Source organism: Homalodisca vitripennis, chromosome 5 (genome assembly GCF_021130785.1).
Source record: "Homalodisca vitripennis isolate AUS2020 chromosome 5, UT_GWSS_2.1, whole genome shotgun sequence".
In the NCBI taxonomy this organism is placed as follows: domain Eukaryota; kingdom Metazoa; phylum Arthropoda; class Insecta; order Hemiptera; family Cicadellidae; genus Homalodisca; species Homalodisca vitripennis.
This window is the reverse complement of record NC_060211.1, coordinates 29,887,981-29,915,509: the sequence shown is the minus strand read 5'-3', so window position 1 is coordinate 29,915,509 and position 27,529 is coordinate 29,887,981. Positions and strand designations below refer to the sequence as shown.

Here is a 27,529-nt window from a genome sequence, read left to right as displayed (position 1 = left end):
TCTATCATTGTCACTGACTTAACCTTATTTCACTTTTTTATTGGCAACTCTCTTGTTACAAGTCACGTTGCAAAACATGCAAGCAAAATTGTTTTATATCCAAACCAAGGACTAATATCTCGTAATTTTTCCAAGTGTTATTTTAAGATGTTTTGTTTCCGAGTAAAGTTCCACCAAAAGTGCCTGTTGGGTCATGTAAATCAAGGTATCAAGGTAAATTAACGTCATGTAATTTTGGTAAATAAAGGTCATGTAATTTTGGTAAATCAAGGTCATGTAAATTTGGTAAATCAAGGTCATGTAATTTTGATAAATCAAGGTCATGTAATTTTGGTAAATCTAGGTCATGTAAATTTGGTAAATCAAGGTCATGTAATTTTATAAATCAAGGTCATGTAATTTTGGTAAATCAAGGTCATGTAATTTTGTATTTGCTGGAATTTCAGCGGACCACATTGGGTTTGAGCAAGCTGTACCTGTGACGCCCACTGCAGAGACTTCTGCCGTCAGTTCTCCTGTCAACTCTCCGTGGAAGGCTGTACCTCGTAGCCCTTCACCTGAGGACATCACTCCGCTGTGGAAAATCAACCAAACTCCTCGATTGAGGTATTGATTTACATCTGAAATGTTTTCAAACAACTGCTTTGAAAGTGGGTTTATGAAACCAAGCTAGTTTCTTAGATGTTCCAAAATTCTGTTCTAATTTGATTCCAATTGCTTTCAACTATAAAGATTTTAAACTGAGAAGCATTGACAATCATTAAACATACTTTGCAGTGAAAGTTTACCTTTGGCTGTAAAAATTTGAAAAGTTAACAGTATTATTATGAATATTTGGCACCATTGTGTAGTACAAACAATACTTTTAGCAATTCTTTGTTTGAAGGTTATTTTTGACGATGGAAGGATTGTGAAGGAAACAGGATTTTTCCGGACATTTGCCATCGTTCAGTGAAACAAGAAATCAGTAACACTACGTTTCGAGATCTGCAATCTGATCTCTTCTTCAGGTAAAGAACTAACCTAATACATAATTACAAACTACTGTAGGTTAAAATAAACAAATCTTACCAAAGCGTTGTGGCACGCCTAAGTCAGGAATCACAACTTACATGTTGTTTGTCAACTTCACTAACTCTATAAATATGCACCTAATAAAAAACTATACAAAACACTAATCATTAAAACTTAACTACGGAATACAGGTCACAATACGTCTTCACTCGTCTACTAACCACCTACGACTGACCAGAGGGATTTCCGCCATCTTGTTTTAGCCACCCGTGACGATTACCATTGGTTAGTCCCTCTGGTCAGTCGTAGGTGGTTAGTAGACGAGTGAAGACGTATTGTGACCTGTATTCCGTAGTTAAGTTTTAATGATTAGTGTTTTGTATAGTTTTTTATTAGGTGCATGTTTATAGAGTTAGTGAAGTTGACAAACAACATGTAGGTTGTGATTCCTGACTTAGGCGTGCCACAACGCTTTGGTAAGATTTGCTTATTTTAACCTAGTTTGTAATTATGTATTAGGTTAGTTCTTTACCTGAAGAAGAGATCAGATTGCAGATCTCGAAACGTAGTGTTACTGATTTCTTGTTTCACTAACGATGGCAAATGTCCGGAAAAATCCTGTTTCCTTCACTTTTAGCAATCCTGTAATATTTACTAATCTAAGTTATTACACGAAAAACATCAACAAGTAAAATTTCTAAAACAAAACAACTAAAATAGGCTATGTATAAAAACATAGTACATGTTCTTATTGAATGTTCAAGAATCATACACAGTTATATTGACTATGTTTTGTTTTTTATGCATGCCTAACAAGATATCGACTGAGAAAAAGGTGATTGTAAGTTTTTTAAATTATATGTAATAGCATAGTTTTGTACTATAAAATTCATTGATCTTCCTAAAGATTTCTGTAGTGTTCAGTTTTTTGTTAATAATTTTTCTTAACAATAATTTTTGTTAATAGTCCAAACAATTATTTCTTACTTCAATATAATAGGCATGATTCAAACATTTAAGCCATTTAAAATTAAATAACAAAAACTGACAATTTGTAGTTATAATGAATGAAAAAAATTAAGTGATAAAAGAATCATAAATAGCAATCAGTAATCATGTTATAGAAATAAGGGCAATATAGAAAAATGTGTAACATAAATGGAGTATATAAATATAAGATGAGTAACAACAGTTTTTTCTAGTAATGCTGTAAACAGTGGCAAATGTAATGTTATTCTGAAAATACTCACATTTGAAAAATGAATTTTCACGTTTTAAAATATTGTGAAGTTTGCGTAGTAACATTTTCTGAATTTTTCATGATTTTGTTTGTTTGATATATTTAATAATAGTATATTTTGATTTTACATTATTCTATTAAGTTATTGATGCATGTACTTAGCAAGAAGAATAAAGAAGTGATGCTAAATATGAGTGCATACATTTTAATTTTTACAGTGCAAGAACCCACATAAATTGAACTGTAAATGATTCAAGTACCCATTATAATAATTAACCGGTAGTATCGGAAGCATAGTAAAATATCTCATAACTTTTTAAATTTTAAAACTGTTTTACAATGCTTTTGGAGAGATCCAATGGTATCAATTAATGGTACAGTAGTTGTAACTTGATGTGGTGTGACTCAGGATGACCTCAGAGACCCAGTACTCTGACACTGAGGTGGAGAAGCTCTTGACGATGTTGAGGGAGTCGGATAATTTGGAATCTGATAATTTTTTCAATTTTAAAACTTTTAAAAAGCTTGTGGAGATATCCAATGAGTTATTAATGGTACAGTAGTTGTAACTTGATGTTGTGTGACTCAGGATGACCTCAGAGACACAGTACGCTGACACTGAGGTGGAGGAGCTCTTGACGATGTTGAGGGAGTCGGATAATTTGGAATCTGATAATTTTTTCAATTTTAAAACTTTTAAAAAGCTTGTGGAGAGATCCAATGAGTTATTAATGGTACAGTAGTTGTAACTTGATGTGGTGTGACTCAGGATGACCTCAGAGACACAGTACGCTGACACTGAGGTGGAGGAGCTCTTGACGATGTTGAGGGAGTCGGATAATTTGGAATCTGATAATTTTTTCAATTTTAAAACTTTTAAAAAGCTTGTGGAGAGATCCAATGAGTTATTAATGGTACAGTAGTTGTAACTTGATGTGGTGTGACTCAGGATGACCTCAGAGACACAGTACGCTGACACTGAGGTGGAGGAGCTCTTGACGATGTTTATGGAGTCGGATAATTTGGAATCTGAGGACTTTTTCAATTTTAAAACTTTTACAAAGCTTGTGAAGAGATCCAATGAGTTATTAATGGTACAGTAGTTGTAACTTGATGTGGTGTGACTCAGGATGACCTCAGAGACGCAGTACGCTGACACTGAGGTGGAGGAGCTCTTGACAATGTTGAGGGAGTCGAAAAATTTGGAATCTGAGGACTTTTTCAATTTTAAAACTTTTACAAAGCTTGTGAAGAGATCCAATGAGTTATTAATGGTACAGTAGTTGTAACTTGATGTGGTGTGACTCAGGATGACCTCAGAGACACAGTACGCTGACACTGAGGTGGAGGAGCTCTTGACGATGTTGAGGGAGTCGGAACATTTGGAATCTGAGGACTTTTTCAATTTTAAAACTTTTACAAAGCTTGTGAAGAGATCCAATGAGTTATTAATGGTACAGTAGTTGTAACTTGATGTGGCGTGACTCAGGATGACCTCAGAGACGCAGTACGCTGACACTGAGGTGGAGGAGCTCTTGACGATGTTGAGGGAGTCGGAACATTTGGAATCTGAGGACTTTTTCAATTTTAAAACTTTTACAAAGCTTGTGAAGAGATCCAATGAGTTATTAATGGTACAGTAGTTGTAACTTGATGTGGTGTGACTCAGGATGACCTCAGAGACGCAGTACGCTGACACTGAGGTGGAGGAGCTCTTGACGATGTTGAGGGAGTCGGAACATTTGGAATCTGAGGACTTTTTCAATTTTAAAACTTTTACAAAGCTTGTGAAGAGATCCAATGAGTTATTAATGGTACAGTAGTTGTAACTTGATGTGGTGTGACTCAGGATGACCTCAGAGACACAGTACGCTGACACTGAGGTGGAGGAGCTCTTGACGATGTTGAGGGAGTCGGAACATTTGGAATCTGAGGACTTTTTCAATTTTAAAACTTTTACAAAGCTTGTGGAGAGATCCAATGAGTTATTAATGGTACAGTAGTTGTAACTTGATGTGGTGTGACTCAGGATGACCTCAGAGACGCAGTACGCTGACACTGAGGTGGAGGAGCTCTTGACGATGTTGAGGGAGTCGGAACATTTGGAATCTGAGGACTTTTTTCAATTTTAAAACTTTTACAAAGCTTGTGAAGAGATCCAATGAGTTATTAATGGTACAGTAGTTGTAACTTGATGTGGTGTGACTCAGGATGACCTCAGAGACCCAGTACGCTGACACTGAGGTGGAGGAGCTCTTGACGATGTTGAGGGAGTCGGAAGATTTGGAATCTGAGGACTTTTTCAATTTTAAAACTTTTACAAAGCTTGTGGAGAGATCCAATGAGTTATTAATGGTACAGTAGTTGTAACTTGATGTGGTGTGACTCAGGATGACCTCAGAGACGCAGTACGCTGACACTGAGGTGGAGGAGCTCTTGACGATGTTGAGGGAGTCGGAACATTTGGAATCTGAGGACTTTTTCAATTTTAAAACTTTTACAAAGCTTGTGAAGAGATCCAATGAGTTATTAATGGTACAGTAGTTGTAACTTGATGTGGTGTGACTCAGGATGACCTCAGAGACACAGTACGCAGACACTGAGGTGGAGGAGCTCTTGACGATGTTGAGGGAGTCGGAACATTTGGAATCTGAGGACTTTTTCAATTTTAAAACTTTTACAAAGCTTGTGGAGAGATCCAATGAGTTATTAATGGTACAGTAGTTGTAACTTGATGTGGTGTGACTCAGGATGACCTCAGAGACGCAGTACGCTGACACTGAGGTGGAGGAGCTCTTGACGATGTTGAGGGAGTCGGAACATTTGGAATCTGAGGACTTTTTCAATTTTAAAACTTTTACAAAGCTTGTGGAGAGATCCAATGAGTTATTAATGGTACAGTAGTTGTAACTTGATGTGGTGTGACTCAGGATGACCTCAGAGACCCAGTACGCTGACACTGAGGTGGAGGAGCTCTTGACGATGTTGAGGGAGTCGGAACATTTGGAAGAACAAGGTGACATTCTGCAGTACTTAGTCGACACTCAAGGGCTCAACTATGATACAGGTAAAGTACCTAACTCAAACTTTAGTTGTGAATCTTTTGGTATCAGATTTCCACGACATTTATATGAAGGATCAAATATATATAATAAAAAAGTGTATAGTAATGTCTCATAAAAGAAAAATTTCCAAGGTTATAGCTAGTAATGGACTGATTACAAAAAATTCATTCTAATACTGATACCAAAATTTGGTCTAAATTCTGAATTTTATTCTGATTTCTTTTCCTTGTCATAGAGACTTAAAAAACATGCTCCATGAAAAAGAATAAGTGTATCCTTTAAATCTAGTAAAAGGAAGCCTACTCTCTCTATCCTATCTTAATACTCATGTTAAAACCTAGCTTTAAGCCTTCCTTAATTATAAATAGTAACTAAAAATATAATACACTAACTGATTTTGTTTTGTTACCATTAAGCAAATATGGCAAGGAGGAACAACAGCAAAAAATTTTAAACCACTGTTACATGATAAAACATTTTAACATATAAACATACATATGTTCTTGTAGAGAACGTATTTTTATACAACTACATAAATTACGAAATAAACAAAAATTATTGAACATCTATTTGTTTACTGTTGTTCATGAATAGACAAAGAAGACTTATGGCGATTTGTGATCATAGTTTTATAAAATACTGTGATCAAAATATTCTAAACAATGTGGAAATTATTTTATCTCTTATACTTATTTTATATACATTGCATACAATCGGTTTTTTTTTAGTGTGTTGCCCCACGTTGGCTGTGCGACTTGCCTACGATCAGCTTTTTAACGTGTGTTTGTGGTACCCTGTTGGCTGAGTCAAATTGTTCCAAGTCTGTATTTAAATAATGATCAAACTTCAACTGCTACGTCGATGTGTCTTATTCTGTAGAAATTGTCTGTGGTGTTGGAAGTGTACTAAGTGTTAGTGAAAGTAGGCTACACGTTATATATCACTAGCACTAGATCTATATTTATCTCAGGTTTTTTAAGTAGGTTGAATGATAGTTCGAATTGAATATTACTGTATTGAAGGCTCTGAAAAATATGGTAATTTATATCAGGATAAAGTTCACAAATGTTCACTGGGTTCTCATCAATCACTTTGATTTTAATAAGTTTTGAAATGTAATATTCTTTGAGCTAAAGCTTATTTTCTTTACTTACCACACATCTTCGCAGATGGGATAGTCAATGAAAAACAAAGCAAATCACTTTGATGTCAATTTATTTTGATGTGATACTAACTAATTGTACTCACTTTGCTTTCTTAATTTATTCACTAAAACAATATCCCATTGTCTGGTTGTAACTTTAATGCACTATTGCACCATTTCGTATTGCATTACTACCAGGTGGATCTACATGAGTACACATCTTCCCTGCTTCAGCTCTAGAGACAGAAGAAAGATTCTCCGCCTAAAACTCCGCGTATCGGCTCAAACAATGCTCATCCCCTCTCCCGTTCAAATCAGTGTCTTCACGATTGAATATAATTTAATTCTTTTCTCATAATTATCGAAATTTACCACGTTCACTATAACTGATCAATTTAAGTCTTTCTATTTTCTTTTAATATTTTTCTATAGCTTTTTATTTAAATTTTTGCAACATGTGCTTTCTGATGTCATCAATACGCAGGTCATTTTATCCCACAATTGGCTTTTTTGTGTAATTTTATTTGGTACTTTTGAAAAAACGAATTTTGGTTATGTTTAACTCATTTTAATTATTTTAATTTGTTCCCATATAAAGTTTAATATATTTCTCCGTTATTAATTAATAAATCTCAATTCCGATAACATGTGATTTACTTACGTCACAGTCTGCTAATTCTCCGCGAATATTTAAATGTCGTAATTTGACCTGTCACAACATAGTACTACAATAACACTTTTTAGCAATCAGCAATTTGCATTTACATAATTATTTTATATATCTACTTTTTCCATGCAGTAACTACAACAATAACGCATTTTAGTAGTTTGTAATTTACGTTGTATCGCCCAGCAAGTATTGTCTTCTGTGAAGATTTGATGGATTTAAGATTCAGCTTCGACACAGTCGTGACAATGTTACTTTCCGAGCATATTTTAAACACTTCTGTTCATTTATTGATCTTTTTAAGTTTACTACATGATGTAGACAACATTGTTTTCTAGTATTACAAAGCAAAATTCAAATAAATGGCTTAATGAAAGTAAAAGAACATTGCTACTTATGTTTTTCAATTCTAAATATTTTATGCTTTCCAGCTGTTTGCTTTATTATTTTTAACTATTTGTAGTTGAAAACTGTGTGATTTCAAGACACACTAGATTTACTATTACATTCACTATTCAGATACCCGTGATACAAAGTTTTCTAAGACTAAATGTGATAATTCTTTTGCAGGGATGATGGAGGAAGGCAAGGCAGTGACAGTAAAGGACCTGTTAAAGGTATTGTACGAAAAGGCCTGCCAGCAGAAGTTGTGGGGTTTGGTGCGGCACACAGCTGGGATGCTAGGCAAGAGAGTGGAAGACTTGGCCAAGGCCGTCACTGATCTTCTGGTTCGCCAAAAACAAGTAAGAATTCGCCTTGATAATTTATTAAGAATCTAATTAACTAACAGAACTTATTTTTGGCCCTAGCTTAAGTACTTATAGTTAATTAATATTTACTTTAGCAATTCAATATCAACAATTAGGCATCTTTAGGCTGATTTTGCCGTAATAAATATTGTCAATTATAAAAATATCAAGATAGACCATCAATGTTTCTCTTGTAATTAAAAATTGTAACACGAAAACAAACTGGTAGTTACAAATGAATTAGACACACATTTAAAACATAAAAAGATCTGTAGACCATTCTCTCTCACTGCTATTTCCACTTTGAATAGTGAAATGTAGTCAAAAGAGTATGTTTATAGACATTGTACACGTACATGTACTTTTTATAAGGTGGTCTAACACTCAAGCTTTAAGTTCCAACTAGAAATTTATTTTAAAGACAAATATATGTCAAAATTTAGCACCTTCAAATAGTGTTAGGCTATTTAATATACATAACTGTCTCACAATTGCAGTTCATAATGTGCAGGTGCTTTGATAACTTTTATATTCTGCAGCGCTGCCTGGTGGTGAGTTATATCAATGGGCATAGCATATAAACCTTCTCCGTGGAAAAATATATATACATACAAATTTTCATAATGATGGGTCAAATAGTTTCTGAGTCTATAAAGGACATACAGACGAAAATTCATCATATATATATATATATATATATATATATATATATATATATATAGAAGATTCAGACCAAGGTTTCCAATATCTAACATGTTATTACAATTCAGGTAACTGTTGGCATGCCTCCATCCAACGAGCACACAATTACAGCTCCCCTGCCTGAAAATGAACTACGTCAGCTGATTCATCAGGCGTATGGAGATGATGAAAGTACTGCTATGTTAACTCAGGTCAGTTGTGATATAGATTTAAATCAGCTGTTACAATTAACCACATGAAAGCTGTACTATACAATAGATAAAGTGTTGTTTTCACTGTGCTCAGTTATATGTTACAATTGAAATAAATCTGGTTGATTTCATACAGTTAATCATTTGGACTCCATGCTAAAATATTGATGTATGGCAATGGGTGGATTTTGCCTAAAAATCTGTGAGAATCTTCAGTACTAGAACAGTAATTTTCATAATATTGGGGAAAAATTAATAACTTGTACTATATTATATAGTATTACTTTTACTAAATATCCAGTCTAAGTGAACAAAGTTTCAGAATAAATTTACTATTTAAAAGTGTAGTAAGATTATTTTGCCATTAGCAACTAGTACAATAATGAGATGAAAAACAAAAACAAATTTAAAACGTCTTACTTTGGATTTTTACATACAAAGAACAGTAAATAAATAAACCGGGGTAAACCTTTGTTATCTCTGTAAATTTGATTCTATATACAAAAACTTCTATTTTTTTACTGTAATGTCGTTTTATCTAAAAATCTGTCTAGTGTAAACAACAGATTATTGGCTTGTGACATAGTAGTGGCTTGAAAAGTAAAAACAGTATTGTTATCAAATCAGAATTGAAAAAGATGAAATAAAATAATATTACTATTTTATGTAATATTTATTACTCATGGAAGATGGTGTGCTGGAATCCAATTATTCTAGCATCACCGTTGGAAACTAAATATATATCTGGAAACACATCAGAATGCCATTTGCAAGGAGCCCCTTTGTTTTTATAGGTGAAGGTTTGTACACTAGGACCTCAAAATTGCCAAAGATTTTAAAGAAGTGTATTAACCCTGGAACTGGCCATCATTTTTCCCAAAATGGCAGGCACTTTTTGGTGATTTTGTAAGGGTTTTGTATTTTAATCACTGCTCATCTATTTTTTAAGATACAAACATTTTAAAAACATCAATGTCTTTAGAAATAAATGCAGTTTCTCAAAAAAATATTAAAGTTTGAATCATTGAATATATTTTTATTTTTTTACAGATTAACGTAAAAATATTAGTAAAGAATAAATTTTTCTCAAAATGTATAGCACCCTCTCAGGTAATATGAAAGTTTTTAGAATAATTCTAAAATATACAAAAGTTTTCTTATATACCTCAATTACAAATTACAAAAAAATATTTAGGTAAAAGAAGTTTATTGGTACTTTTGGATAATATATCTGTAAAAATTACAAAATCTGAAAAAAGTTTGTATAGCACTATTATGTATACCATTGTGACATTTTGGAATCTATTGGATGAACAAATATTTTTTTCTAAGAGATAAATTTATGTAGAAGAGAAAAATATGATATTTGTAGAAGTTTACATTGTATAAGATATTTTTATATGGCAACAAATTTTTTTCTATTTTTACAAAAGTCAAAATTGTGAAATAAATGCCTAACTTTTTTAGCTAACAATTTTCTTTTCATCCAAATATTATTTATAAAGATAGAACGTTTATTGAAGTTTACAAAAATGTACAACAATGTATTTTTATCTCTTTTATTTTTTTGTTAAAAAAATAAAACAAGCGATGGTCATAGAAATAAAACGCTAATACCTTCAGAAAAAGTAAAAAAAAATTACTTTTATAATAAATACCTTTGCATAAATTTAAATCAAAATTTTATTTTAGTTAAAATTAAATTGTCTACAAAATAATAAAACACTGAACCTACTTGAACATAGGCTTATTTTCAGTTTCACAAAAAATCCAACCTATTCGCTAAAACTTAACCTAACCTCTACATTTTTCACTTCACTAATTAAAAACAAAAACAATAAACAAACTTTTATTTATACACACTAAATAACGAGAAGTCTAAAATATCCAAATAAATAGCAAGCAATACACTAATACCGGCAATGACGTAATAACAACAAAGAAATCAACACGGCAACCATGCGATGCGTTGTTCTTCTCTACTGGCTGAGTCGGTGATTGCGCAACAGAACAAAAATAAAATACTAGTTCATAGTCTTCGTTGTCTATTATACTGTTGCTTAGAGCAATTCTTCTTCTTTGTTTTGATATGATTTTCACTATTTCCAGACAACGATAAAGTAACAAAAATAACAAAATTTAATGAAGCTATTTTCGACGCATTAGGCATTTTGAGATTTTACAAAACACGAGCTTTTCAAACGCTTATTTTATAAACATTTATTTTCCTACTGGCTATTGAAAAGATGTTTCTGAAAGCCAAGAATACACTGTTTTCAATGACGACACTTACGATCGTGTAGAACGTAAACTCACGACAGGGAATTTTTACAAACATACGGTAATTTTAGCGTGTTCGGAAATTACGCAAACAAATGGCGATCGGAAATGCGAACATCCAAGTTTAGAATTTTATAATGAAAGATTTAACTTAACTATAGAGCGTTTTATGATATAATATGAAACCTTGAATCTTTATCTTTATATTTACGTATGTTTTACTTCAAACAAAGTAAAAATAGACTTGCTGTGAGAGATCATATTACGACATAGTTAATGCGTCGAAAATAGCTTAGTGCCATTTTGAAACTGTAGTTAATGCGTCGATAATCGCTTAAAGCCAGTTGCAGGGTTAATTGAAATCAGAGTGTGTTGAATACAAAATAATTGTTGGATATTATGTTTGTGTTCCGTGATTTGTTACAGGAGCTGCTGGTCTACTTGGCTATGTTGTTCATCCGCACAGAGCCGCAGCTGTTTTTTGGAAATGTTACGTCTCAGGGTTGGCCTCATCATTCAGGTTAGATCAACGTTTTGGATTTGGATTGTTAATTTGATGTATTTTGTTTATAAATACAGTACAGTTTTATATATTTTTAAGAGTATATTTAAGTTTTAAGTTAATATTTTTTTTATTGATTTAGAATTCCAGATTAATATTACCCCATAATTAAAACCCCCTAAAAATTAAAACACAGATTTACCCTCGATACCCCGAACCATGCTGCCCGCATTTCCCGATTCCCCACAACCCCCACGATCCCCCGTCTAACCTGCCTAAGCCCGCCATAATTTATTGGCACCTAAATTGTAATAAAAATATGTAACCGGTATCGAGACTTAATTTTAATCTACGTCCAACTCACGGATACCCGTCCAGTCTCCAACGTCCGTCGCGTACACGTCCGCTCACACTCCTCCACCACAAGTGCCTACTCGACCAAACCCGTTCACCGATAATCGGCCTGATTGTGCCCGTTCCGATCCTCGATCAAAAGGTCGCCCGATTAGCTCCTGCACACTGACCGACCCCGATCACCGTGGCGGTTACATGCCACAAATGGTCCAAACATTTCCTATTTAATTCATGATGAGAAGACCAAGTGTGGATGTCCGTTGTAATCCTGTTACTGTCAAAAATGGACTAATCCTTAGAAAGAGTTATTAATAAAGGGCCTATTGACCAGGAAAACTATTTTTTTGTAAGAGAACCTTTTATTGCATTTTTTAACCGTGCTGTAGTCAGACTATGAGGATTATATATCTGCATTAGGAATTTAACAGGCAGAGTAAGGAAGAATTAATACAGTAAAAAGGCAAAAAGTGGTTTGAACCAACACGATCTTTGACCCACATCAAACTCAAATTCCTAAGACTGTGTAGCCAATAGCGTTTTCAACTAGATCCCGACAGTTTAACCCTCTTAATGCCAGCACCATTTTAAAATCAGTTTATTTAACATTTTTTTTACTGTAGATGAATTCTCATAAGTTACGACTGAAATATTTCAAGACTTTATTGCACTAGCAATTTTTGGTGTGGTGTAAACCGAATAGATTATATGATTGTTGAAAAGTTTTGTTTGGATGCCACTGTATCGAATGTGCTTTTAAAAGTATATGTGGTTATCATGAACCTTATATTGTATAAGTTTAACCACTTATTGTATTATATGAGAAAATTGTATTGTCTGTCTTAATTTTATCATCACTCTAAGGAATTAAACTTTGCTATTAGTATCATCACTCTAAGGAATTTAAACTTTGCTATTAGTATCATCACTCTAAGGAATTAAACTTTGCAATTAGTATCATCACTCTAAGGAATTAAAATTTGCTATTAGTATCATCACTCTAAGGAATTAAACTTTGCTATTAGTATCATCACTCTAAGGAAATTAAACTTTGCTATTAGTATCATCACTCTAAGGAATTAAACTTTGCTAATTAGTATCATCACTCTAAGGAATTAAAATTTGCTATTAGTAATCATCACTCTAAGGAATTAAAACTTTGCTATTAGTATCATCACTCTAAGGAATTAAACTTTGCTATTGCTCATGTTAATGATCCAAAATATATGAAGAAAACTCGTAAATTTTTTCTGAGTTCTACATCTTTTACGTTATCTCACAACGGTTTACTACTGTTTAGCTATAGAGAAGAAAACTCTTCCTTTCCCTGTCTATATGTGATTCTTTATTCTTTATTACGATTCTATTTTTTTTTTCTTAATTCAAGTTTTTATTTTGTAGGTGATGGCCACTGAACTATCCGCGTACTCTGATCTGCTCTGGAGAAGAAGCCTCTGAACACCTGCTGAATCTGTCACCGTTTGAGATGAAAAACTTGTTACACCACATCATGAGTGGGAAGGAGTTTGCGATCAGCAGTGGTAAGTACAGTTGTTTTATCTTTAATAAAACTGGGTTTATAACATATAAATACATATTAATTTACTCTCACCCATAAAAAAAAAATGTAGAAGTATTGCGATAATGGAGAAAGTTGATCTACTTTTAGCAGATTTAATGATATTTTGTTGTGGTTTCAACAATAGGGGTATGTTTGCTCAATGTATGTTTCTATCACAGAGGCCAAGTACATAATGGTATGCTTTTGATGGAATAATAAGTTAAATTTAATTTGTGATCTGTGTGACGGTGATACAAAGTGAATAATAGTTCATAATGAAAGTAACTATTGAACGTACTGAAAGTAGTTATATTTCAGTGTTTGTATTAACCCTGGAGCTGGCCAATGGTGTCACTCTGTACTGGCGGCTCTATTTTAAACAGCCTCGCAGACGTTTATTATAATGTATCACATTTCATAACTGTTAGTCCAAATATAAACTATTATATGTAAATGTATTCACAACTATATGGAGAGCATTGTAATAACAATATCTTATTGTTTCCATGGAAACATATTTTTATTTTTTTTACAAAATGTAAGAAAAATGTTTTTTTGGAAATTTTTTTGTAAATATTCCGTTGTGTAACTGCTTAGCAATAAGCTTTACATCAAAACCGTAAATGGATAACTTATTCGAAATTTTGTCCTGATTCCAAAAATATATAATTATTGTAACTTTAACCTCAAAACGTATGTGTTACAGGTGCTTTGTATGAAAAAGCACCCATATTTACTTATTTTCAAAAATGCGTACATTTCTAAATAAATAATATAAATAATAAATGCGTTTATTTTTTTCTCTTTTTTTAAATACATGTAAAATACAGTATACAAAAATATACAGATTACAGAGAAAAAATATACCAACCCAAAAAGAAAATAATCTTGCACTTGGGTGGGAGCCATCATCAGCTTCTTAATTTAATTTAAGTTCTATAATAACAATATGAAAAAATACAACAAATAAAAATAAACAAACTAAAATTATTCTTAACCATCAAATTAACACACATTAATTAAGAGAAATCCAACTCACCTTCAATATAAAAACATACATTTACAATTTATAAAATAAGAACAAAATATTTTTACTGAACAACTAAATATAAATTTTCAATATCTTTAACACTTCTACTCAATAACCAAACCTTCAGCCTCTTTTTAAAAAAATAAATATAGATCTATTAATTTTAATTTCACTTGGAATTAAATTAAAAAAACTTATAACTTAATAAACACAAAACATTTTTGAAACAAAGAACAGTTTGGTTTAGGCAATCGCAAATACTGTTGAGTACTGAGTCTAGTAGAATAACCAGAGTTGTCAATAACGGGTCCACTGTTACCACTTAGTATGAAAAAAATTACTAAAACTTTTAAAAACATATAAATATCTTAAATGGTAAAATAAAATTTCTAACAAAAAGCGGAAACGAATGTTCTCTAATATTAGAATTACATATCATCTTATAAATTTTTTTCTGAAGGACTATTAGACTAGATAAATTTGAAACATATGAACTACCCCACAATGACAATCCGTACTCCAGCCTAGAATTAATCAATGAAAAATAAGCCAGTCTCATAACTGAGGGAGGACAAACTGATTTCAAATGAAAAAATGCCCTAAGTGATGACCGTAGAGACTTTTTCAGAGAACCTATATGAGGTTTCCACGATAAGTTTTTCATCTAGAGTCAAACCCAGATACTTAATCTGACTACATTTATTAATTACGCCACAATCACACAGATCCTTGCTGCAATTTATTGAATGTATTCTTAAGGCTGTGCCAAAGTTGCCGGATTGGGACAAAGAAAAAATCATATATAATGTTTTTGATACATTCAAGGATAATTTATTACAAGCAAACCATATAGATATTTTATTTAGGTCATCCTGCATCCTTGAATATAATTCATCAACTGTTGACGCACTATAGGAAAATGCTGTGTCATCAGCAAATGCTGTCACCTTACCATTGAAATTTCCAGAGTAAAAGTCATTAACAAAGATTAAAAACAAAATAGGCCCAAGAACTGATCCCTGGGGGACTCCAAAATGTAGACTTTCCAAGCAGCTGGTGCTACTGTTTATTTTGACGAATTGCTGTCGACCAGTTAGGTATGTCTTAAACCAATTCAAAGGGACACCTCGAATACAGCAGATTCCAATTTATTTTAGCAGCAAACCATGATTAACGGTATCAAAGGCTTTACTTACATCTAAAAATAAACCAGCCACTTTGTTACAAGAAATATTATTCAAACCATTATATATATCTTTCAAAAAATGCTTGCAAAGCTAGCTCTGTACTGAGTCCCTCTCTAAAACCAAATTGAACTTTAGAAAAAAAATGTATTTATTTCTAAAAAACTTTATGAGTCTAACTTTAACTAATTTTTCTAATAATTTTGACAAAACTGGAAGTAAAGAAATTGGACGATAATTTTTCTACGAAAAGCCTGTCTCCTTTTTTAAATATAGGTATTACTGTAGCAATCTTAAGCACATCCGGAAAGCATCCTGAACTAATAACTTTTATTAAATAGATTAAGAAGTACAGGAGACATTCTTCTGACATTTTAAATATTAACCTTGATGATAACAATTCATCACCAGTACTTTTACTCAGCGAGAGAGACTTAATTTGTATTTTTTAGTTCTGTCAGTGTAATGGGAAATAAAAATAAGGAACTTTCGTTAATAAAAGGTTTAAAAATTTGTTAAACAAAGAGTGCTTAATATCATCAGTGATATATTGAAATGAATCAACTAGGTTATTAGGAACATTAACAAAATAATTGTTAAAACAGTTAGCAATTTCACAACTATCAGTCATTAGATTATTATTGTTCTGTAATGTTATTTTACTACTACTTGATGAATTTCCTTTTATAATACCATTGACTAGATGCCACAGTTGTTTTTGAATTGTTTCTGTATTCTTGGAACTTATTAATGTAATATCTTTCTTTAGCTTGTCTCACCCATGTTGATAATTTATATTGAAATTTATCAAAATTTTCCTTATTTTTTGTACAGGGAATATTTTTTTAAATGATTTATATAACTTATCTCTAATAGGCAAAAGCCTTAGATAATCCAACACTCATCCATGGTTTTTAACATTTTAAATTTAACATTAGTTTTTTCTGCAGTATTAGTATATTTATTGTTATCGATCAAAGTAGACAATTTATCATAAAACAAATTAAATGCCAAATTAACATCAGTGATCTCCAAAATATCCGACCAATCACTCTCCAAAATATCAATGCCAAGTCCTTTATAATCAATGAAACATCCATAATGAACTCTTCCTTTCTGCAATTCCAAAGTGAGTGAAATCCACTATGCACGTCACTGATTTGTGGTCAGTTACATTTGTTTCAATCACCGATACTTTGTGAGCTTCATAAACCTTGGAACTAAACCATATGTGATCTATACATGAGGAGGAAATACCCTGCACTCTCGTATCTAAGTCAACAAGTTGTTGAAACCCAAGACTAGCCATTGAATCCAAAAATTCATCACTAAGGCTATTTTCCAACTTAATGTTAATATTAAAGTCACCCAAACATATGATATTATCACAATTAATTTTTGATAACGAGCACGTCAAATCATGAATGACATCCCTTGCCAATGATATATGCCAACGATATAAACCAAGAACATAAAAAGAAATATTATTTAAACGACATGAGACCAAAACCACATCACAACCAGGTATATCACATTCACACAGAACCGATGTTATAGACTGATGTATATAGACAATGACACCACTACTTCTCACAGCAGAGTTTGCAAGATGAAAATATTTGATAACTATTAATATTATATAAAAACAGCTTCTTTCTCACTTACCAACCAAGCCTCAGACAATACAATTACTTGAGGCTTTACCTGCAAGCAATTTAAATAAGCAATAAATGAATCAAAATTTTTGTTTACACTCCTAATATTTTGTGTGCCACAATAATAAAACCCTTTTTCTCACTATAAAATTGATTTACATCATTAATGCTCTCTAAAAGTGTTTGAACTAGACATTATTTACAATTTACAACATTTTTTACATTAAAAACAAGAACATAATCAGTTATACAACAGTAGACATAAAACACTAGTAACTTAACCACAATGATTTCATACACACATACAAATAAATATACAGAAAAAATTACTTACTTGCAATTGTATATGTGCATATAGTAACAGCTACATTTAACATTTAAGAAACATTGTCTGACACAATACAAATCAAGAATACAAACAAATTTTTTCTAATTAAATTATTATTCTGTTACACCAAAATAAACATCAAGTTTTTCTTCTAAGTCTTAAAACGGAAATGAATTATTTGAATCAGAAAGACAATGCATAAAATTAAAATAAAATGATGCTTCTCAAGCAAGAAATATTTAAATATAAAAATAAAAACAACAATCTGAATCCTTATCAAAGGAGACAAAACAATATGTGAGAAAAGAATATTGATTTTCTACAACATGGCAATAAGAGAATTTTGCTTGAGGTGATGAAATGGCTTGCTGAAGGATCTTGGTAGTTGGAGAAGATAAGAGTAAAAATATAATAATAGTGATGGCACTGATTACATTAACTAAAGTTACCATTAACCAACACAAGAACATGTTTGAATCTGTCCTTTGGTCAATCCACACGAGCACCAAACACGAGAATCCAGTTTCCAGAATGCTCTGTCCAAACTTGATTGTCTGTCCATCTGTTGACAATTTACTCAATTACCGTTTCTCAATTTTTCCAAATCCTGTATGCTGGCTATTTTTACTGCATTCGAGTCTCTGTCCTTTCTCATGAATATTTTTGAGTTTGATATCCATAGGTACTGATAGTTTTTTTCAGCTTTTACCAATCTTGATTCATAGAATAGTTTTTTGAAGTATGGAGTTAGATGTTCATTAACATACACCATAGTTTCTGGTGCATCCCTCACAAATACTGTACTTTTTAACTTGCACTGTTTTTGCTTTCTTTAGAACACAGTCCCGTTTCTGTGGCGGTTTACTAAATTGAACAACAATAGGGCGAGGCTTTTGTGTATTTTTTTGATGGCAGTCTGTGTGCGGCCTGGATGTCATGATTCAAAACTATAGTTTCATCGATAGCAATTGCCATATAATTTACCAGGTTCAAAACATTTTCACCTGGTAACTCAGGCACACCATCTATCTGGATGTTGCTGTTTCCGCCCATACTTGCTGTAACTCCTCAAACTGAATTTTTATTTGTTCGACTTCTTTTTCCAACTTTAAGTTTTTAGCTACTAAGTCGTTTGTTTTTGTTTTTCAATTTCATTCATCCGATTTTCAACAAACTCTAATTTTTCCACAAAGTCATCAATTTTTTAGAACAAAAGTCAACAGATATTTCAAATTCATTAAATTTATCACCAATGGATTTCAAATGCTTTTCAATAGTACTGCTGACAATGTTTTCAATTTTTTTCTCTAGATCCTGAAAAAAGTTCTCTGGAATATTTTGTTTACTTACATTTGAATGTTCCTGCAAATCAGTTGTAAAAGTACCACTTGAAATGCTCCAGAATCCTTCTTCAAATTCCTACATAAAACACAACAGTAGACATCACGCGAACATTACCCATCTGTCGCCACGATTTTTCAGCAACTCCCGCACAATTGTAATGTAACTTACAACTACTAACAGCACATTTAACATAGTCATTATCGGGTTGGTAATTCATCTCCACAAGATGAGCAAAGAAGACATGACTTAAACTTTGAGGTTAAAACAAGAAAGACCACTGAACTGTAAGACAGCTGAGCTGAGACTGAATAAATATTATTGTTCACGGGTAAACATAATCTCTTGACTGCATTTATACTTATATAAGTATGACAGTTAAAACAAAAATAAAATAAAATAATAAATTTTAATCTTACCTTAATTTACATATGTACAATATATACAAATTTCATTTTTCACTCAGCGTCACTAGATCTCGCCCTGCGAGCTCTCTAAGATCATTTTGATCGGTCTCTAAAGTTTTCACCCATACTGAACAACTAAAACTGTAACCTAAGAAAGCTAAAAAAAACAATAATAACAACACCAAATACTATTTGGATTCGTAACCTCAAACACAAAACCCGGCACTTGTTTACAGTTTCACAACAATGTGGTTGACCCGTACTACGTTCACGTCCGCTTGTCCGTAGAGAACGATGTTTTACGGTAAAAAAAGAAGACAATAATCGAAGTAAGAACAGTAAATCGGTACTATAGTTATTGCTCTTCCAGAATATATAAAATAAAAAATCATTTATATGACCTTAATTGCCTACAATTTCAACAACTGTACATGTCTACTTTGGCGACGAATATTCGTCGTTGCCAAATCGGACAGGCCTTTGGCGACGAAAATTCGTTTCATACCAGCTCTAGGGTTAAAAGTCTTTGTAGTAATGCAGTCTTCATATAAGAATAGTAAATGAGAAAATAGTACTAAAATGGTTATATGGAAGTCTCTTAACAAGGCTGTAATTGTTTATGATTGTTTATTGATAGTTAATTTTTACTCGTTTTATAAGAAACCATGCAAATGCAATCAATGATTAGTGTTGAGATAAAGTATTCCTCAAAAGTATAAAATGTTCTGAAAATCTTTAAAAATCTTAAAATAGTTTCATTGTTTTGATTATTCTGTACTTTCTATCTTGTACATAGCAAGAAAACCATAAGAGAGAAAGAGTCTTATTTTTGGAAATATCTGTTTTGGACCCTAGCCTCTCTAATCTTTGAAAATGGTTTCTAAATATAAAGGTTTGTTTGTATGTGTATATTCTCAAGCATCTGCCGAAATAAAATCTACTGAACAATTTGAGCAGATTAATCAATAGTTTATGGATACCCAGATACAATATTTCGTATTTGAAATGATTTTTATAAATATTGTCACTATTTTCAATCCATTATATTTTTAATAAAATTGCACAACTGCATATCTCTATTGATTCTTGTTCAAAAGGTATTCAAAATTTTTTTAAATTTTGGATATGATGTAATTGAAACCATAATAAATACCAACAAGCAGGATTTTATTTTGATGAAAATCTACTTGTTAGTTAACAATATTATTTCTTCAAATTCCAGAGAACCTTTTTATTTCTTAAAATTTTGTTTTATATTTAAGATTTTTAGTATCATAGGTAAATTTTTAGCCACAATTCATACATATATACATACATACATGGATGTATGTATGTATATATTTATATATAAATATATATTTACTTATAAAAAACTTGTTTATTTATAAAAAATATATAAACAAAATTTGAAATAAAAGTTTTAAAATTAAGTTATTTATTGTTATTATCTACAAATAGTTATATAGTTTCATTTATAATAGTAGTTCAAAATGGAAGCTACCACATCTATATAATGTTATTCTTTTTTAAAGAAGATTTAATTTTAATTTTGCATAAAAATACAATTAAAAGCACAGTGATTCAAAACTCATCTCAACCTCCCAAAACTCTGCTTGTGTGCCAATAGTGAAATACAGTATATACTTATCTAGTACATATAAAAGGATGCAATGGTTTTTGTACTATTTATTTCAAACAAATTTGTATACTCATAAAATTTTAAGATGATGGTTAAAATAAACTGAGTAGTACATTTACTTTACTATAGATATTTAAATTAATAAAACAAATTAATAATTTATAATTCATTTATAATTAATAATTCATTGCATGAATAATATCCAGTACTGACAGAAACATTATCTTTATGTACACATTACGCTCATTTCACAACAAAATATCGGAATTTACCTAATCTTTGTAGTATTTGCCTGTTCTGTGATTCAGCTTGTCTTTATATCAAGCCTGGTAAAATCTAGTGTAGAGTATGTGTTCACTTTTACTAATACACTTTACACCCAATAAATGGTAGTCAATCGATTTATTTTACCGTCAAACTGTTTAATTTCAGTGGCTGGTGGTAACTTCTCAGTGATCAGTTGCAAAACTGGTAAAGTTAGCAAGGTAAGTGGTACACTTTAATTTATTTAAGTAAAATGTAAATATTTTAAGTTTTACAATACTCTGTATTTACCCGTTGAGGATACACGTGCGTCAATACTAATTAATTTTGTACTGCCTGTATTTAGCGGCAAACAGTATAATTGCTGTAGTTATAATCTTAACGTAGTCTGAAAGTTGAGAAGATTTACGTGGTCTGGAGAGATACTGGAAACTGAATAATGACAGGCTTACCAACATGTTTCGTCACAAGGAATGAGAAACACCCACTTGCACTATCTAGTGGAGGAAATTGTAACTAAAAAGACAACAAATATAAATTGTCAGACCAGTAGGAAACTTCTTTTGGGATAGTAGTAGCCTATTTAAAATATATAAAAAATACCCACTGCTTATGTGAAGAATGTGTCCTATTTTCTTTTGATAGAACAAGCTTTTAAACTGATGTTAATACGATATGCACTGCCATGATATTAGCTAAAGCTTTAGTTTTTCATTGTGGCAAGGATAAGCCAAAGTACCAATGATTTGAAACTTCCTAAATATAAGTATTTCATCCACACCATTAAAAGAGTTACTTTTTTATGGTTTATGGGTTTTAATTATTGAATTTATTTGTTTTCTTTGTTTTAGTAAGATTTGTTCAGTTAAATTAACTATACCATAGCTGTATTAATATGTCTTGTCAATTTATCTTTGTGTTAATTTATTTTCATTCAGAATTTGTATTTGCTTATGCAGCCAATTGCTTAATTTAAGTTGTATTTAGTTATTGAGATCCCAGAAAGTTAACAATTTTACTGTGAAGGAAGCACATATGAAGTTAACAAAGAAACTAGTACAGTTGTTACAAAACATTAAACATTTCTTTTTTATTTGTTATTTTATGTTCATTTTTTGTTAGTTTTCTTTGTAATTAATATCTGTAAAATTAAATAGTAAACTGGCTTTCTTTTATTCTTATATTTGTTAGAAATCCATATTTTACTATTTCTAATCTGTTGTTTTTTTACTGTATTCCCAATTTATCAAGATTTTCATGTATATTATATGTCTGTTTTGATCCCAACTGATTTAGATAAATGAGATAGTACTGTACAAGGTTTAATACTAATGATAGAATCTACACAAACAATTTTCTGATTTGATGCATTTATTGATGTTGATTTGATTGGTGAAAAGACTTATTTATGGGATTGCTGTATTCTTATATAAATTTTTAGTCTTTACTTTAAAATCTTTTTAGTGAAGTTCTTTGCATTTTCATTAGCATAATCTGTACCTATAAGATATAAATAATTTTTTTACTCAAAACAATAAGTATATTGCTATCTTGTGATGACCAGAAAAGCCAGATCGGTATGCTCGGCCTGGATGCGATGGACGGCAACGACGAGGTGGAGGGTGACAGACAGGGGCAATGGTTGCGCAGACGACGGCTAGATGGAGCTCTCAACAGAGTGCCTCGAGATTTCTATCCTCGTGTCTGGAGTGTCTTGGAGAAGGTAGCCTTACATTTTTATCATATTATGTACGAGGGCCATCCGGAAAGTAGTATCAGTTTTCCGCCGCGTGAGGCGCTGACGACGCGAGTAGCCGTCAGTCAAGGTCAGATCGCTTCAGTGGCTTGTCTGCCTTCTCTGTTACAAGTTCCGTGACATTAGCATTGCCTGTGTTGTTTCTGTGGCAGTTCATAATGTTTAAAAAAATTGAAAACGCCGCCAGTTGTGAAGTGAGGGCTGTAATAAAATTTCTCAACGCAAGAAACGTTCGACCTGTGATATTCATCGCCAATTAAAGGAAGTGTATGGAGACAATGTGATGGAAGAGTCATCTGTTCGGCGCTGGTGTCGTAATTTCAACTTGGGGAGGGGGAACACACACGACGATGAGCGTTCAGGGAGACCATCTGTCATTACTGCTGCTGAGGTCAGTAGACGAATTCGTGAGGAATGATCGGCGCGTCACAATTGATGACATCTGTGAACATTTCCCTAATGTTTCTCGAACAATTGTTCATGAAATTGTCAAAGACCATCTGCATTATTCAAAAATTTGTGCAAGGTGGGTCCCTCGCATGCTTACAGATAAGCACAAAACCAAGCGTATGGCTGCTGCATTCACATGTTTGGAACGTTATTGTGATGAAGCAGACACGTTCTTGAATTGCATAGTTTACTGGTGATGAAACGTGGGTTTGTTATGCTTCACCTGAGAGTAAACGACAGTCAATGGAGTGGCATCATATTCATTCACCAAAGAAACCAAAAAAATTCAAGACTGTTCTGTCCACCAGGAAACTTATGGCAACCATTTTCTGGGATCGACGTGGTGTACTGCTTATTGATTTTATGGCCCGTGGAGACATTATTAACGCTAATGCGTATTGTGAAACATTAAAGAAATTACGGCGGGCAATACAAAATCGACGGAGAGGTCTATTGTCTGATGACGTCATTCTCCTCCATGACAATGCCAGGCCTCATGCAGCGGGGATAACACAACAACTTCTGCAGCAATTCAATTGGGAAATTTTCGACCATCCACCATATAGCCCGGACTTGGCCCCTTCAGATTTTCATCTCTTTACAAAACTTAAAGAGTTTTTGGCGGGAAAAAGATTTGACAGCGATGAAGAACTTAAAGAAGGCGTGACTACGTATTTCAATCGGCTGGCGGTGGAGGAATATGACGCTGGAATACAAAAACTCGTCACACGTTATGACAAATGCTTAAATTTGCTTGGAGATTATGTGGAGAAGAAGTTTAAGGTATGCTCTTTTCAATAAAAATGTTTATATTTGTTAATATTTACTTCTGTGTCTTTATTTCACAAACGGGTACTACTTTCCGGATGGCCCTCGTAAAAAACAGAATTAATTTTAAAAACAACATTTTTTTCTACAAAACAATTTTATTCTCTTTAATATTCTCAATTACACTTGATAAATTTATCGAATCAGTGATTCCATTGTTCAAAACATTTAAAAAATTCATCTTCAGTAATGATCAACAGCTATTTCTTTGATTTTTCAAGACGCTGTCAGTGCTGCCAAACACTGGCTAACATAGATGGTTTTGTGAGCAGAAATGGTGTCATGGTGGAAAAATCAGTTTCCTGTCTGCCATAAATGTGGTATTTTTTTTAACTATACTGACATGCAATCTTCTTAGAACTTCCAAATTAAAAGCTTGAATTAAACTATCCTCTTCATTTATAAAAGAAAGTGATTCCTGTGTTATTCCTCTCTCAAGGAGACTAAAAACTTTAATGACAATATTTTTGAATCAGTCAAACCATCTAATCATGTTTGGTTGGTTAATATGTGATTCATGGGATATTATTGAAAAAAGAGTTAAGATCCAATACATGTCATTAAAATTTCTAATTTGAATAGTGAATTAATTTAACATTATTCTAATATAAATAGTGAATTCGTTTAAAATTGCAGTGTCATTATAATTTAAATTTTACTAGTAAACTAACCATCACCCTGTCATGTTTATGTTATTGTTTTAACTATTGACTACTGTTGCAGTGTCAAGGATTGGCAATCGAGGGCAGACTTCTGCCACAAAACCTCACTCAGGAAGTAAGTTGATAAAAATATCATAATATTTCCTCTAAGAATATAATCAAAATTAAAATATTATATATTTTATAAGAATTATTTGTATAGAATTTACCAAAGCTCTTTTCTATTTTCTATTTTTTAAGAGCCGGCTGTAATGTAATGACCCTGCGTTTTATTCCACAAGAACAAAGTTTAACCTCAAACACTTTGTTTCAATTTAAATGAAGTATAGGAGATATCTATGTTCAGAGATATAATTGATACAACCAAACTCTTTTAGTCTTCCTTATCAAAGTTTATATAGTTCCTTATAATTTTAAAACATATTCAAACCATTGTCTATTCGTCAAGTACAAAAAAGTTCGAGATTTTTATCTTAAATAATCTTCAATAAAAGCATTAAAAAAGCGCTTGGATGTGTATTAATTGGATCTTGAAAATGAGACATTTTTCATAATTCTAAGATTAAAGTGTTGGAAATTTAACATTCTTATTATGGAGTTAAAATTAAGATGGCCACCAGCAATCTAACAGTAACCTTCACTCATCACTAAACTATCTGGTTGATATTGTCTCTACATGTTAAAAATACTAGTTTTATTTTTACTAATAATATTTATCAATACATGTTTGTCAATATAAAGAAATAATTTAAAAACTGTTTTTTAAATTTTTTGTCAATTAAAATTTACCAAAATAACACATACAGACAGATGTGAAACTAAGCATCGGAACCCATGTTCATATGGTGAAACATGTTTGTCTTGACCTGAGTAATAATGTGGTATACCTTTGTCCAGAGAGTTACAGGACACCCTATACAGTCTGTCAGTCATTCTAAAGCCAATCAAACAAACCACTTTTCAGTAAATCTGTTTCGTTAAAATAAATATAATGTTGTATCGTAAATAGTATTAATGTTATCATTAACTATTGCAAGTTTTGCAACTATAAATATTGATATGTTATTGTAAAAGAAACCACTGGATAGTACTATTTCAAAAAAATAATTATTCATAATTAAATTTGTCTAATTATAACTCATACTACAGTTGTTTGGTTTTTATAAAAATTCAATCAATAACTATTACAAAGTAGAAGTACGCCATGCCCCATGTCATGTGGCTGGCTTCACTGACTTTGCCTGCAAAATTTCTAATCTGTAACTCATTTATATGCCATCTCATAATTTGCAATCCCAGGCTGGTGTTAGGTTGATCAATAGGCTCCCTGAGGATCTTAAAACATTGGCAGATGCCAAAACATTTAAATCTTGTCTTAAACGCCTATTGGTGTCAGGTGCTTTTTACACGGTGGATGAGTTCATGGAAAGCCGCCTGGGAAATTAGAAATTAAAATCGAAAACGCGTTTTAACAGGATCTGATATAGGCATTGCATGTTTGTCTGGATGAGGAACTTTTTTTATGTATGTATGATTGTACGTGAATGAGTAGATAGGCTAATGACTGTTGCTATACAATATTGTATGTTGTTCAAAGGCAGTAAAGACTGATTTGATTTGATTAAACTTTTGAGATAGACAAATAGAGAATCATACAGTGACTTTCTTTGTGTCACGTAATTTACCACAAAAATTACGCTCAGCCAAAATCCATGGTTGACCAAACACCATCATAGAACATATTCTTCTCTACATATAAATGAAGTCTCATACAAAATTTAAAGTCTACGGATGGAATCTTTGTCAAGGTATCTTGCCATGTGATACATTCAAATTTTTTAGGTTTCATAACAATGTTCAAATAATAAAAGTTTCAATGAGCTAGAGAGAGTGTTACAAAACAAGAGTGTGCTTAAATTAAATTTTGTCACCTACTTTTAACATTTATTTTCCACTGTATTATTTTTTTTATATTTTACTCTACGAATAAAGATGTCACATATGATTGTACATAGTTAGTTTACAAATTTATTTATTGTGCTATTTTCTCATAGTCATAGTCATAGTCATAGTCATATTTTCTTTATTAACATATTCTTCAAGAACAGTAATAGAGTCACAATGTTAACAAATTACATAATTGATATTAATAAATAATCAATACAAGATGTCAGAGCCTCCAATCTTCCTTGTTTACTTCTGTGAATTCTTCGATGGTGTATATTGGGTGGTCCACCAGGAAGTTGTGAAGACATCTTTTCAAGGCAGCTCCCTTGAGGTTTTTCACAGCTTGTGGCAGGAGGTTCCTCAGCTTCCTACCAATGTAGGATGGTTTTTCCTCGAAAAGTTGATGTCCGATGTAGAGGTAGTGTGTAATTTCCTGCATGGGCGTGTGTTATGTGTATGAAGGGTTTTTCCTGTTTGTACATGCAGTTGGTCAACATGCAAAATTACTTCTTGTATGTAGAGTTGCAGTAATTGTCATAATTCCCAAGGTTTTAAATGCTTGTCGGCAGCTT

The 27,529-nt window shown here is 32.1% G+C and overlaps 1 protein-coding gene across 1 annotated transcript in view; it reads left to right on the top strand.

Annotated features, from left to right (window-relative positions):
- The window catches only part of LOC124361911 (probable phosphorylase b kinase regulatory subunit alpha), a 68,133-nt gene that overhangs the window by 30,027 nt on the left and 10,577 nt on the right, over positions 1 to 27,529 (top strand). Inside the window, 12 exon segments of the mRNA XM_046815972.1 lie at positions 447 to 606; positions 1,832 to 1,849; positions 5,185 to 5,321; positions 7,701 to 7,873; positions 8,650 to 8,772; positions 11,479 to 11,535; positions 11,537 to 11,572; positions 13,307 to 13,327; positions 13,329 to 13,446; positions 21,483 to 21,535; positions 22,879 to 23,037; positions 25,072 to 25,125. Coding sequence (XP_046671928.1) covers positions 447 to 606; positions 1,832 to 1,849; positions 5,185 to 5,321; positions 7,701 to 7,873; positions 8,650 to 8,772; positions 11,479 to 11,535; positions 11,537 to 11,572; positions 13,307 to 13,327; positions 13,329 to 13,446; positions 21,483 to 21,535; positions 22,879 to 23,037; positions 25,072 to 25,125 — 1,109 coding nt within the window.